The sequence below is a fragment of the Lissotriton helveticus genome, chromosome 11 (assembly GCF_964261635.1).
Source record: "Lissotriton helveticus chromosome 11, aLisHel1.1, whole genome shotgun sequence".
Taxonomy (NCBI): Eukaryota; Metazoa; Chordata; class Amphibia; order Caudata; family Salamandridae; genus Lissotriton; species Lissotriton helveticus.
In genome coordinates, this window is record NC_136072.1 from 461,552,834 (window position 1) to 461,566,903 (window position 14,070).

Consider the following 14,070-nt stretch of genomic DNA (forward strand, 5'->3'; position numbering starts at 1 on the left):
AAAACAATTGACTGGGGGTGAGTCACGATCAACAGACTTAATTAAAGACACAAAAAGCTGCCTTTGCGTCGAGGTTTTGTGGTGCAGGTAACTTCGGCCTCTTCTGGCCCCAGCATCCTCCCTAACATTCCTCTAGACAGGGAGTTCAGACAGATGGCAACTTGTGGAAGAAACTCAGCATTGCGGTTAGTAAACACTGCATGTGTTCTGGGCTGCTTTTCCCGTGCGTTTTGGGATTCGGTGGGGCGGATTCCAGAGTAGACGTGGAGCAAACTCGCCCAAACACTCCAGGATGGGGAGAGGCAGCTCTCTTGAGTGACTCTTAATTTCCTAGTTGAGCAGTGGGACAAGTGGTAACACTGATTCACATCAGTTCATCCTTTCACTTGTTTAGCGAGCTGCTCTTGCTATATTCATCAGAATGGGCTCTTACCGCTGGTCTCTCAGGCACCACTGGTGCACAGGTTCCCATTCCTTCTTGTGTTCTCTATAGAAGGGGATTTTATCTTCATCCTTGTGCCCTGCTGGTCTTCCGTGTTGTGGCATCTTGACTACATTTCTAGTGTGTGCTGGTCATGTTCAAGGCACTCTTCTCTTGTACCGCCAGCCTGGTTGTCATTACACTGACTCTTCATTGCATCTGTGACCCTTACTTATCGCTTAGAGGCAAGGTCAGCAACTTTGCTGCCACAGTTACCTTTAATACAATAATCTTTAATGCACCACCCAGGGCATCAAGATATCTAAAACTTTATTCTTAAGGTGCCGCCATATAGCCATTTTTACATTTGAAACTTCCTCATCCCATAACATCTGCCAGGTGGGTGCACTTCAGGCCTGATCTCCCTTTCCACCATTTTTCTACTGTTGTCTGGACAAGTTATTCCTTTGGACAAAAGCACCTTTTTTCCCCCAAGGTTGTCATACCTTTTCATGTAGAGTAATCCGTCACCTTGTCAACATTTTATACACCACCCTGTCCCTCAAAAATTATATCTCGAGCCACTGAGGGCCCTTACTTTTTACACAGAGAGCACCAGGGAATTTTGACAGGATGAACTGTTTGTTGGGTTTTCTGGGACAAAGAACGTAAGGTGCTATAAAAAGGAACCATCTCTCAATGAACTGTCCAATGTATTAAGATCTGCTATGGGTGGGCAAAAAGAAGCACCCAGAGATTTTACGTGCTCACTCCACCAAAACAAAGGCCGCTACCACAGCGTTAGCATGCACTGTGGAAGTCTTGGACTTTTGCCAGGCTGCTACATGTGCATCCCTCCACACTTTTTCACAGCACTGTCTAGACAGCCAGGTCCAGCATGATGAGCACTTCGACCGATCTGTCTTGCAGGATTTCCTAGTCGGAGTCATTCCCCAAACCCACCGTTGTGAGGTACTGCTATGCTATCTATTTAAAAGATGAGGAATCTGCCATTAGAATTCTCTGTTAGAAGAACAAGTTACTTACTATGATAAAGTCTCTTCTGATAGAGACTCTATATAACTGCAGATTCCTCACCTGGTCTTCCTCTCCCCACTCTTTTTCTGTGGAATGGTCTTGTTCAGACCAACCTTAATAAGATTTCATCTGAAAATGTTCTGCACCCTGTTTCATATTATTTTCTATAGGCTCAATGTCTGTTGGCACAGGCAGTGGGCAGACAGAATCTGGCGCCAGTGCAAACATGTGACTTCTATATACTGGTCCCTGCATCCTGTCCACATGAGACATAGTGGTATGATGTAGCACAATGCCAACTGTCAACCCTGTAGGGAATTGCTATGCAAAAGTATCCGGATCTAGTATGACGCCCGATGATATTAAAAGGTGAGAAATCTGCTACTAGATTGTCTCGAACAGGAAAGTTGTTATAGAAGGCAAGTAATTTGTGTGTTTTCTCCGCTGGTTTGGCCCTCTGGTTCCCAAATGCAGTCTACCTCTTTGGCTGTTTTTCACACAAGCTTTCGGACAAGGCCATCAAGACTGTGCCACCTTTACCTGATGAATTCAAAATAGCCTTTGCCCGAACAATTCTGGATTGACAAGATACTGGCAAATATACATTACACGCTAGATTTAATGCAACAGACGGTGTTCTGTGCCATGGACAACAGCTTTGATTTCAGTTATCATGCCTGGATATGTGCTACTTAGTTTTCCTGCTGTATGAAGGCTTCTTTAATGAACATGAAATTCGATAAATCCGGCTCTTGAAGGAAAATGCTGGCTCAGTGCTAGAACGCTTTAAAGACAACCTTGTTACAGCCCACTGTCTGGTCTTTCTCTCATTTGTCTAAGAGTTTCACCAACAGTACAGAAGGTTTAGAGGCTACTTGCTGAGTATGGTCTGTTGACCGCTGAAGCCCTTGCACCCATTTTTGCAGCAGGTCTGTAATTCTCACAGCTGCAGAAGACGTGGTGATTGTTGAGTCCCGATCACCAATTGCATCAATCTATTAACTTCTCACCTGCAAAAATGGCTTCCAACCACTTTGGTTTTTTCCTTGCAGAACCATACACAGCCAGTGGGGAGCAGGATTTTTCCAGCCCAGCTGAAAATGCATCACTTAAGATTGTAGTGTGCTGCCAATTGTTCAAAAAAGGTATGCCCTTCCATTAATTTCATCCACTGGCAACTGAGAAAAGGTGATAAGTTGTAGAACTCATGTTACCTATGGTGGAATGCAAATCTAACTTTACAGAAGTGCTGCAGCCATCTCGATACGAGTCTCAACCTTTCTGGCCTTTAAACAAGGCTCTTTTGGACTCTGCATTGTCCGATATCCCTTGCTATGTTGATGTGCCAGCGTAAGTGGGCATGTAGGCAATCTACAAAGACCTGGATCAAGGGGTGCAGTACTTTGCCTAATTCAAATCTAAATCTATTCCTATTTTATGTCCAGTTTTGCCAGCTCTGACGTCAATATTTGCTGGTCTGACTACTTTAGAATGGTCAAGGTGATTTGTGGATTTTAATCATACACTTATGTTTCTGTTGCTTGGCAAAGATAGTTTTGCTGAGGAGCATAGGATCAATCAATCAATCAATCAATCATACATTTAGGCTTGCATGACCAACAGGAAACTGACAATCTTTTCCAAAGGAAAACCACTACTGTGCAGTACATTTGAGGGCCCTTGTAAACCGGACCGTTCATCAAGTAGAGGTATACACATCGATTTTCATATATGTCCCATAGATGATGAAGACTGGTCGAAGGACTAGAGTTATGTCCCCTAGACAGGCCTTTAACCGCAAAAAAACAGTAGGCAGTCACGCTCGGATGCTGAGGTTTAAAAGCCCTGTACTCCTGGTCTGTGATTTTGCACCCTAGTCTGCCAGTAGCTGTATCACCTTGGATGAGCTACAACAGCCACCCTCGCTCAGAATCTTTGCCCACTTTGAACGTCCATAACTTTACAGTGAAAAATAAATAAAATGTATCATCTCTAATGAGCTTGCATGATTGTGGAGTACACTGAAGATGAAAGGCATGATTTAGAGCCTGGTGGTACTCCTGCCGTCCCTCCATGGCGGCCAGTTTCAAGTACTCTGTTGAGTTGACCGAGTCCCATCTGCTATATTTAAATGTGTGCTGGCTCTGATGCCGTTGGCCGGCGGTATACTTCCGGTTTATATGTCCTGTTTTCTTGGCGACTGATTCATAACGGAGTGGGTCCCTTGTGAAGTAGAGACTGGTAGGTACAACTTATGTTCACGTCAATACACATATATGTGTTTGCCTCAAAAACATATGTAGGTAATGTTATGCCCCTTTATTTTTTATATATTGCATGCCACACAAACACACTATTGAATGAACACCCACAGGGACCACACCCCCAAGCACCACAACAACAATTTTTTTAACGTCCCAATACAGGTGTATTTATTTTACCTTTAAGTCGGAAAATGAACACTACTGCATTATACTTCAGAAAAATATTGCATGTAAGAGCAATGCAAAAGATACATGGGCTACAGCAATTGTCAACACACAAATCATTGTAGGACAATTGTACAAATAGCTTACCTTCGATCCCGGTGACAGTGGTGGTGTTCGGCATTGTGGTGGAGTCGGAGCAGCAAAGCAGGGACCTAGTTAATGGGGTACAAGTCGGAAACTGAATCAAAAAACGGGAAAAAAGGGAAGTTTTTACCTGATTTCCTTCGATTCACCCAACTCAAAGTAGGAGGTATTCCTGCCACAGTTACCTCGACTGAAAGACAATTGTAATTCACTCGGCAGAATCCTTGGCTGGTCTTACACCACCAGCCCCTACTGCCTATGATGCTGTAGACGCGGGTGAAGATTGTTGGCGGAGGCAGGCGGTTCTCTGGCGGTCTTTCGCCCATGGATCTGCCAACATCTAAATAGGATGGATGGACGATTGCTAAGTCGCCGGACTCTGAATCCATCATAAGAGCGACGGTAGGACCTTTACCACCAAGATCTAAACCAGGCCCAAAGTACAGAGCTAATCAAAAAAAATTGTACAAGAAAAGAGAACACTGTATCTCAACTAAGAAGACGTTTGTCCCAACAGCATTTGTGTTAAAATACATTGAAACAAGTCTCACACTTATTTTTTTTTTTTTTAAACGATGAGTTAGTAAATTACGGTGATGAGTAGCTTCTCCTTTTCAGGTCGAGCCTAGTGGCAGCTCGCAAGCACTATTCGCTTTGCGAGGCATGCAGTAGTCGAGTATGCTGTGGAAGCCTCGCCTTCGCTCCGCCCATATTTTTGATTGGCTGGTGTCATTGTCCTTGGTAACTGCTGGTTTCCAATTGATAATGAGGCTTGTTAGTCCCTCCTTGTTACCGCTCTGTCACCATTTGTGGCCTCCCATGAGGACTGGTTATTTTACTTGTGGCGTTACATGGTCTCCTTCATAAGTCAGTAAGCACTATTTATTTTTTATTTGCAGCGCGGTCCACTTTCGCGGACGCGCTTGTTTATTTAATTAATTTGCCATGCGGGCCAAAAGGGAGTGTTTCTACTCACTAATTCAACAAGCCTATGCAATGCAATAGTCCTCACATTTAGGCGAGTTTGAGCTATTGATATTGCAAATAACAGTGCCTTTTATTTTTGTTTTTGAAACATGAATAAAAGGCATTGTCGTTTACAATGCCAGTAGCTTAAACTGGTGTAAATGTGAGACCTATTGCATTGCAAATGCTTGTTCTGTTAGGAGCCCTTTAAGCTTCAAATGCCGCCATCCTTTTTTCAGAAGGTGGTACTGTTTTTAAAAAAAAACATGGCCTTAACTAAATACACTGTCAAGTTGATGTTAAGGCTAATGCTAGCATCTGGGCATAATTCGGGCCCTGTACTTGTAGGGTTGTATGCCTAGTGAAGTCAAAATTGTACAAAAGGTATTTCCTCTACTTGGTCAAAGTGAAGGGTGTAAGGTCTTAAAAGCATGTGAATCTATATTGATGAAATGTTTTAATTGAATAAATGGTAGGCATGAATGCTGGAAAAGAGGTGCTTTCAAGGTTCCTAATACTTTGTATAAACTAGGCGATATCTCTCCACATTGCTCTCTTCCAAGACGATTATTGCTGTAGGGGTTTTGCAGCACTGGCAGAAGGCTTATGCTTCTCATATTCCATAGCGCTGACACTGCATAGCTGAAAAAAGTTCATACTAATGTGTTCTTGCAGAACTGCTTGGGCATTTTTGAGAGACATTTTAAACTTCTGGAGTCCTGTTGCACAGCCATAGCATTGTGAAAGGTAGGCCCAAACCGCTTTAGTCTTTAGCACTAATTAAGCACTACATCTTTTATTGTAGTCTCATTTGTCACGATCATCAAATTTCATCAACAATCCCACTTTCGCTGAGCTACACATGTTTAGTGGGATGGAAGACGATTTTGTTCTTCTTAATTTGTCTCCAAATGTGATCTTGCCTAAAGTGTTTCTCTTACGATCATGTGTTACAGAATCTCAGAGCAGAACTTGGTCCATCCAGTGACAAGAGCCATGTCTGTACCAGATACCAATTCAGTATGGGAGCTCCAAACTCCTGCCTTACAACCTACAGGTAATTCTACAAATGATTGGGACAATGCCAGTAATCCTTCCCCTTCACCAAGTGCAAAATTAATATGTTCTGCTCTTGTCATTTGTGGGCAGCCTTCAGAAGGTGCTTCCCAAGTACAACTTTACTGTAATGCAAGTTATTTTATACTATGTGAGCAGCTCCCGCAGCTTCTATGGCTCTAGTGTGCTTAGAGTTGATTTGTCAGTGTTCATTCTAAAACGGAGTTTTCAGATGGACACCTACAGATTATTCTCCTCTTTATGCTCTCCAGGTGCCAGACTAAATCACGAAACTTGCAATACTACTTTTTTTTCCAGTTGGCACCACCAAACCGATTAAGCTCCAGTAACCAACACTGACATGGAGTGATAAACAATACAGTGTGCCATAGTGGCACACAAACAGCCATTTTTTTTGCGCAACCCACGGTGTAGATCCGGCATTGCTCTATTGAATACGTTTTCCAATAATTTTTTACTCTGTTAAATTAGGATAGAAAGTCTCCTCCAAAGGTGTCCAGTTTTAATTTGTTCCTTTCGTGGCCAGCAGATGCTGCTCTCAGGTCGCACAACATGTTCCTATGGTACCAGAGTTCTAAACACTACTCCATGCAGTGAGTGTGACCTAAGGCACCTTAACTGCTATCAAGGAGCCGGAGAATAAACTTTTTATATCATCGGACTGTAAGAAAAACTGAGTTAGTGTTCCAGGTCGAGGCCCTTATCCAGCTATCTTCAACAGATACATTCTCAATGTTGGCCTCTTCCAAATGTAGAGAGAATACCCCCAAAAGTACACAGACGGTGATCCTGTGGTAGATTTTACAGTTGGAAGCTCCATTCCCTGACTCTGCCTTGACATGGACATCGGAGCTGGACTTGTGGAGCTCTAGCTAAGGTGCCTGCAACCTGCTTTCATTTTCCCAGCCCCTGCTGATGACCTTTACCAAGGCAAAGCTGGCCATTGTCCAAAGTAACTTCAGTCTAGCTCCCTCTGGTGCGCCCCATGGCTCCAAGCAGCCTGCGCTTTCTTGATTGGGAACCAGCTTGTTGGCCCAATCCTGACACTAGTCAACCCCGACTGTGACACCCCATGATACTGTTCAGTGCTGGGCAAACCACTCCCTCTCACGTAGGCCTTGCCAGTTGCCTGTCTGATCAGCCTGCACCATTTTGAATCCTTTGCATGTTTTGATAAACATTCCACAGACTTAGGCCATTCTATTCTAATGGATACTTCTGGCTACAAACCTCTCATCTTTTGAGCCTCTCTAGCCACCAGACTAAGTCTGGCAAATTCTCCAATAGCTCCAACACACTGGCAGATTGTTGCCATCGGCCTCATAACAATGAAGTTCTTCCTCCGCACATTACTATACAGATCCTCATTGTTATACCTCTGCTCTGGGGCCTTCCCTGCTGCTGACTGACCCCTTTTGGCCTCTGCCCAACACAGCACCTTAACATACTTGTACAAGTCCTATCTATTCTTCCTGGCCCAGCACCAGCTTCTCCTCCAAATGTGCTGGTTCCGGACTCTGTTCTGACTTTTCAGTGGAACAAGCGCTGGCTTTGGTGAGAGCTCTCTCCACATGTTGCTTTTCAAAGATGCAGCCTCTGAGAAGTCTCTCTTGCTTCACTGCCCAGATGCGAATCCATTTTTGTGGTGACTCCGATGGAACCTAGGGCTTTAAACAGGTTTCCCACAATGAGAATGACAACTTTGTTCCCCTTCGTTACACTGACTTTGGCCCAGATCTAGACTTTCCTGTTTTCAGTCTTTACTTTTTGTGATATTCAGTTGTGTTTCTCAGTATATTCCAGACGACTTTAAATCAGTGTTTGATTTTATTTATTGAGCTTTCTCAAAATAGACAAAACGGGTTTTCGAGTGTTTACAAAATCTGTTGTTTTTTTTGCAACGATTTCTATAATGCACATATTCAGTTTAAAGTAATATTACACCGATATGTAGTAGCTTCCCACCACTGTGTCTAACGCACATTTGGACGACATACACTGTAGGATTGATGTCAGACTGATTCTATACACCCCCACCTGGTATGTTGGCCTTCTGTGTCAGCTAGCTCTCAGTGCCACTAGAATCTCCTCTTACCAAGGAGAGAATAGTTCTGGCAACCTTCGAACATGACAACCCTGATCCCTCAGGACTGTGGAAGCAATGTACTGCTTTTTGCTCAGTCACTTGTGCTCACTTAGTCTCAGAGAGATACACAGAATAAACGGTCTGGACGTTTTTCAATAGGCATTTATTTAACAGTAGTTATTCTAGTGTAAAATAGATGAGCTGCAACAAACACTAGACAGTAACAGATATAAATGATTAGAAGCACTATGAAAGTAAAAGGATGATGGAGTTCTTTCATCTTGCAATAGTCATGAATACATACAAGTATATAAAGTACATGATAATAAAAGTGCGTACTACTACTACGATGTCTCCCTAACTAGATGTACCTAAGTGTACATAGCATGTGTGTAGGTGTTAAGCCAAAAATCCCTCTAGGATAAAGTCAACCCCATTACCTGGATTGAGAGACTGTAGGACCCCGTCCTGGTCTCGGGTTGGAAACCCCGCAAGGATGTTAGACCACTGCGAGCTGGAGTATCTGCATGCAGGAACCTCAGCGTCTTTGGTCAGTGTGTTGTCCGGGAAGTCCTGGTCTCCTCTGCCTGTCTTAGCAAGATGTGATGTTTTATATACCCATAGGTCTCCCTGGGGTTTCTACCTCGCTGTATTACTTTGTCAGACTTAAGATGACGTTGGGAATTAACTTTGTACATCGATATTATACAGGAGATGGTAGTCCTGCTGTGCTTCCCAGAATCCTCATGCATAATGTATGAGGCTTTTACCAGGTAAAATCTTATGTTCTGCGTACAGTGTCATATCTAGGTAAAAAGTCAGTCCCTAAGAACTATTATGTATGTTAGGTGGGGGGAGAATATAGGTGGAGGGTTATGATTTTAGCTGAGCCTATGTTAGGGTACCTATACGGAATATAATACCCACTCCTCATCCGACTGGACGTCATAATTTAAATTCTAAACATACTACTAGGCTGACTAGGTATGGTACGCAAATAACTATTAGAGTACCTATATGGAATATAATACTCTCACGCCTCATTACCTCTCATTCTCTCCCAGGACTCAGTCTGGTTTACAGGACTGACTAAAAACTTGATTAAAAACTTATTTTATTTAAATGTGTTTTAATAAACATTCCTGGACACAGTCGGTTAAATCACCTATTGTTTATTCAATACTAGGACTTTATGGGTGTAGTCAATCTGACCAGCAGCATAGTACCTTGCAGAACTTCTAACATTTTACTTTTCACCAGATTAATTTGAAGTCCTGCATTTTAAAACACCTGAAACCTGATGGTTTCTGTATGATTGCTTCTGCTTTTATGCATTCTTTTAATGGCCAAATGAAAGTAGTGCTTCTGATCTTGATTGACGATTCATAGCTGCCAAGTGCCCCCATGCGAACTATCACCCTTTAAGTTCATCCTGACTTTTCAACCAAAATCTTGTTGTATTCTGGGACTTTAAAGTTTGCTATTAACATTGTAAGCATGGGCTCAAAAAACGTTGCAAGGGGAGCCCATTTGGCTACAAAGCCATATTTAGCTTCACGTGTCACACGAGACAGTGGGATGACTTGCAGCTATAATGTTTTGTTCCTATTCTGCTTTGGCATATTTGGATAGTTCTATCATGCTATAACCATTGTCCCATGAACATGATAAAGCCATATTTTTTACAGGTACCTTTCACTACAACTTCCATTGAATGTTGAAATACTGGAGTGTTTGGCAGATGACATGCCATCAATTTTGACTTGTGAGCAAAGGGTCCTGAAGTATCAAAGAGCTTTTCCCATTCAGTGTCTAGGGGCAAATATACATATTGTCCAAGGTTCCTATGAGTCAGCCATTTCACTAATCAGTGACAAATAGAACACTCTGAAAAGATCAGACATGATTTTATTTCTCCTAGCTTCCCTGCAGCATAAATGGCAATTAGATCAGACCTGAAAACATGCTTCTAAACTCTGCATGTTAATCCAAGCACACAAAACTGGAAGAAGTGTAAGAAAAATTAGCAACATTTTAGTGACATCCATAAACTACAAAATGCAACCAGACTAATCGTAGGCACATTTATCTTGCTGCTTCTCTGTATGATAGTGTCTCATTATGTTGGCCCCTTCAGGAGAAAATAGAACGTAACACATTCTCTTTGTTTATTTTCTGTGAATTGTATTTTGGTTTCTGGGCATACATATGTTTATCAATTATATATTAACATTGATAAGAGCTGTTTCCATTAGGTGATGTTTTATCCGTTATTAGGTTTAAACCTAGAACAGGAAAGCGTACCTAAATATCAGTTTCAACATGTTTGTGGCTTGGACACTAAACCAGAAACAGAATTGATTTCACCCATTTGGCCACTTGCTAAGATATGTGCCTGTTCAGTGGTTGTGTGTATTGCACCTTAGATCTTCAACTTGGAATTGTCCACGGTGGAGACAAAGGCAAACTTGTTGACTTGAAATTCTACAGCATAGGCCATCATCATCTTAACCCTTGCTTCCGTTTAATAGTGACCTGACGGAGAGCCTCCTAGCGGTCTGGTCTATACCATGGCCTACTTTACCTGAGAGCCACCCAATAGCTCAGCATCACATGCTATCTATGAGATACTCATCATGACACTGCAGCCGTGTTGGGGTCTTGGCAAAACAAAGCCTGGATGTCTCTCATACTGCGAGTCAATGTTATAACCACAAGGAAAGCTCCCTTCCAGGATAAATGCTGTAAAGAAGCCTTATGAATAGGCTCAAAAGGCTCCTTCATCAATCTAGGCAGCACCACATTCAGCTCCCATGGAGGCGAAGGACGCCTAATGGGAGGAAACACCTTCTTCAAACCTTCCAGAAAATCTTTGATGACAGGGATTTGGAAAAAGGAAGTTTGTGAAGGGCATTTGGTATACGCAGTTAAAGCTGCGAGGTGAACCTTAAAAGAATGAAAATTAAGGCCGGATTGAGCCAAATGCAGCAAGTATGGAAGGATGACATCTTCCTTGCAGGATGTAGGATCAGCATCTTTAGAGGCGCACCAAATGCAGAATCTCTTCCATTTGTATGCGTAGGAAATCCTCGTATACGGTCTCTTTGCCTCTTTCAGTATCTCCATGCAGGTCTGTGGAAGATTTAAATGTCCATACTGCACTAGATCAGGAGCCATGCTGCCAAACTAAACGACAAGAGGTTGGGGTGCACCATCTGCCCTCCGAACTTCGTGAGTAGCTCCGGCTGACATGGAAGCCGAAGATGGGGCAGGAGAGACCGGTGTAGGAGGTCCGTAAACCACCACTGCCGAGGCCATTCCGGAGCAATGAGGATCATCCTGGCCCTGGATTGGGATAGCTTGATCAGCACTGCAGGGATCAGGGGAATGGGCGTAAAAGCGTATAGACTATTTTGATTGCTCCGGGGTCCACGCACATGGGCGGGGACTATTCACAGATTAGGACTATAACAGAGATACCCCTACTACAGAACTGGAGTTACAGGTAAGAAACTACTCCTTCTTTTGCCCACTACGCCACCCCAGTTTGGACCCAGCCATATGCAAATCAGTCTTGACCCTGTGTCCTAGGATGCTTGTTTCTGGTCCAGGGAGGACCTGGCTTGGCAGTCCGGGCTGAACTGTTCCCATGAGGCTCAGGGTCAAGACTGATTTGCATATGGCCAGGTCTAAACTGGGGTGGCATGGTGAGCAAAAGCATGATGGATTTAACCCATATCTCTTGACTGGGAGTGAATGTTTCGATTTGTTCTGCATTCCGTCCATCAATGGTTTGTCTTTTGCTTTCTCGCCCTAAGTGTGCTAGGTATGCCCAGACATGGGTCCTGAGCTCACTGTGCCACTGGGATCAAGCTATCCTGGCTGAAAAGGGGTGAAACCGGTCCTAGGATGCTTGTTTCCAGTCCAGGGAGGACCTGGCTTGGTAGTTTGGGCTGGACTGTTCCCATGAGGCACAGGGTCCTGACTGATTTGCATATGGCCAGGTCTAAACTGGGGTGTCATGGTGAACAAAAGAATGATGACTTTAACCCAGATCTCTTGACTGAGGGTGAATGTTTTGATTTGTTCTGCATTCCGTCCATCAATTGTGTGTCTTTTGTATTGAGTAAATGGTCAGAAACCAATATATATAATTGATAAATAATATGCGAAATACAAAAATGTGAAAAAAATAAGTCCCAGACATAAGTATGTAGGGGGAAAAAATGGAAGAATAAAATTGACATAGATGTTAACAATTTTGTAACATAGGTCTGTTTGCGAAGTTATTATTAGAGATTCAAGTATCAAGTATTCCCCACTACAAATCTGTGCAAAATAGTTAAAATACTACATGTAATCTGTATAAGTCTGAAAATCAAATGGTGCTCAACATATAGAAAAGAAGTACATTACAGGAGTGTTCGTTTTGGCCCTGAATGGTCTAGAGCCGGTAACAGTAGAATTTACGGAGAAAATAAGACCTCTATCCAGTAATTACATAGGCTGTGAGTCGGTCATAGCACTTGAGGTAGCATGCATAGTAGTACAAAGTGTTACATCTTGCCAGAAAATTTGTAGACCACATACGTCCTAAAAGGAGGGACACCCATTAATTAAATTAGTTATGCAAGGGAAGCGTTATTGCTATTTGAATTAGTTAAAACACACCATTATTGAGGAAGGGATTATAGGCAAGGCAACAGTGAGCTAGAGAGTGTAAAATATTAGAGTAAGTGCTTACCTAGTAATTGATAATACTGTGGTCTGTACTTTAAAAATGTATCCACATTGTTGTTTTGGTGAGTCGGCAAACTGCTATTAAGTCTGTCTGGGGTTATGTAAAAACAGGGTTTGTTGCTTTGTGACTCATTTTGATGGTAAATAATCTGCAGGTCGATGTATCCGGCCGAAGTAAAAGTTGAATACCCTCTATTACTATATATCTGATACAGAATTCAAACCACATATACCTTACCTTCGAATTTTCCCCTGGCGTGAGACTGGATCCAGAATGATTTTTGTGAGCAATACCCTTGCGTGCCTTAGGGGGCGATGTTGGCTTAGTATGTGTCGAAAGTGAAGTTTGCGGTGCCTATACAGGCGCCACCTAAGCACTCTGACATCAATTGTTTTCTTTTTGCACCAGATAGCTCAGATCCTGGAAGAGCCAGCATAAGTCGTGTTTTGACTATGCTTTTTTTGACGTTTTGTCGAAGTCTGGCAGAAATGTCCTCGAAGAAGGCCGGCTTCAAGCCCTATGGTGCTTGACACCGACAGATGTCTGTGACGGACCCACACCTTATTTGCCTCTGGTGCATTGAAAAAGACCATGACCCAGAGCCCTGCCCGACTGCCATCCCATGCATCTGAAGGCCTAGAGGGAGCGATTCCTCAGTTTTCTGGTGGGTCGACGAGCGACGCTAGATCTCACAGTCTAGTAGGTGGCCCGCGGAGCGGTCGCAGAGTCAGAGGTCATAGTCACATTCCTAGTCATTGAGCCATTCGGGTAAGTATCGGTCCCACAAAAAGAAGAAAGGGCAGCGTGCTTCAACTTCACCTCTTCTGTCAGTCGACAAGACCATGGAATGTCACTCATGGCCTGGCTCTGTAGTTGAGCCAGTGCCTAGGCCAACTCTGTGCTTCCCTGTGTTTCCAGGAGCCGGAGTGAACCCCGCTCCGCTTCAAAAGTTTTATGAGGCCATCCCATATTTGAGTGTCTCATTTCATCTGGCGTACCTCTGGGTTTGGGAGGGGCCCCTACTGGATTCACACCGGTGTCTCAGAGCCAGTTGGGAACACTGGAAAGGGGTTTTTTGAGATTCAGAACTCTCCGGCGCGCTACCTCACTTATACGTTACACGGTATAAATTAACATGTAGGTATGTAGTGCGTAAAGAGCAGGCGGA

The 14,070-nt window shown here is 43.3% G+C and overlaps 1 protein-coding gene across 1 annotated transcript in view; it reads left to right on the top strand.

Annotated features, from left to right (window-relative positions):
• The window catches only part of GIGYF2 (GRB10 interacting GYF protein 2), a 1,757,193-nt gene that overhangs the window by 1,096,852 nt on the left and 646,271 nt on the right, over positions 1-14,070 (top strand). The window contains exon 18 of the mRNA XM_078666006.1: positions 5,955-6,055. Within this exon, the coding sequence (XP_078522132.1) occupies positions 5,955-6,055 (101 nt within the window). The remainder of the gene's footprint in view (positions 1-5,954; positions 6,056-14,070) is intronic.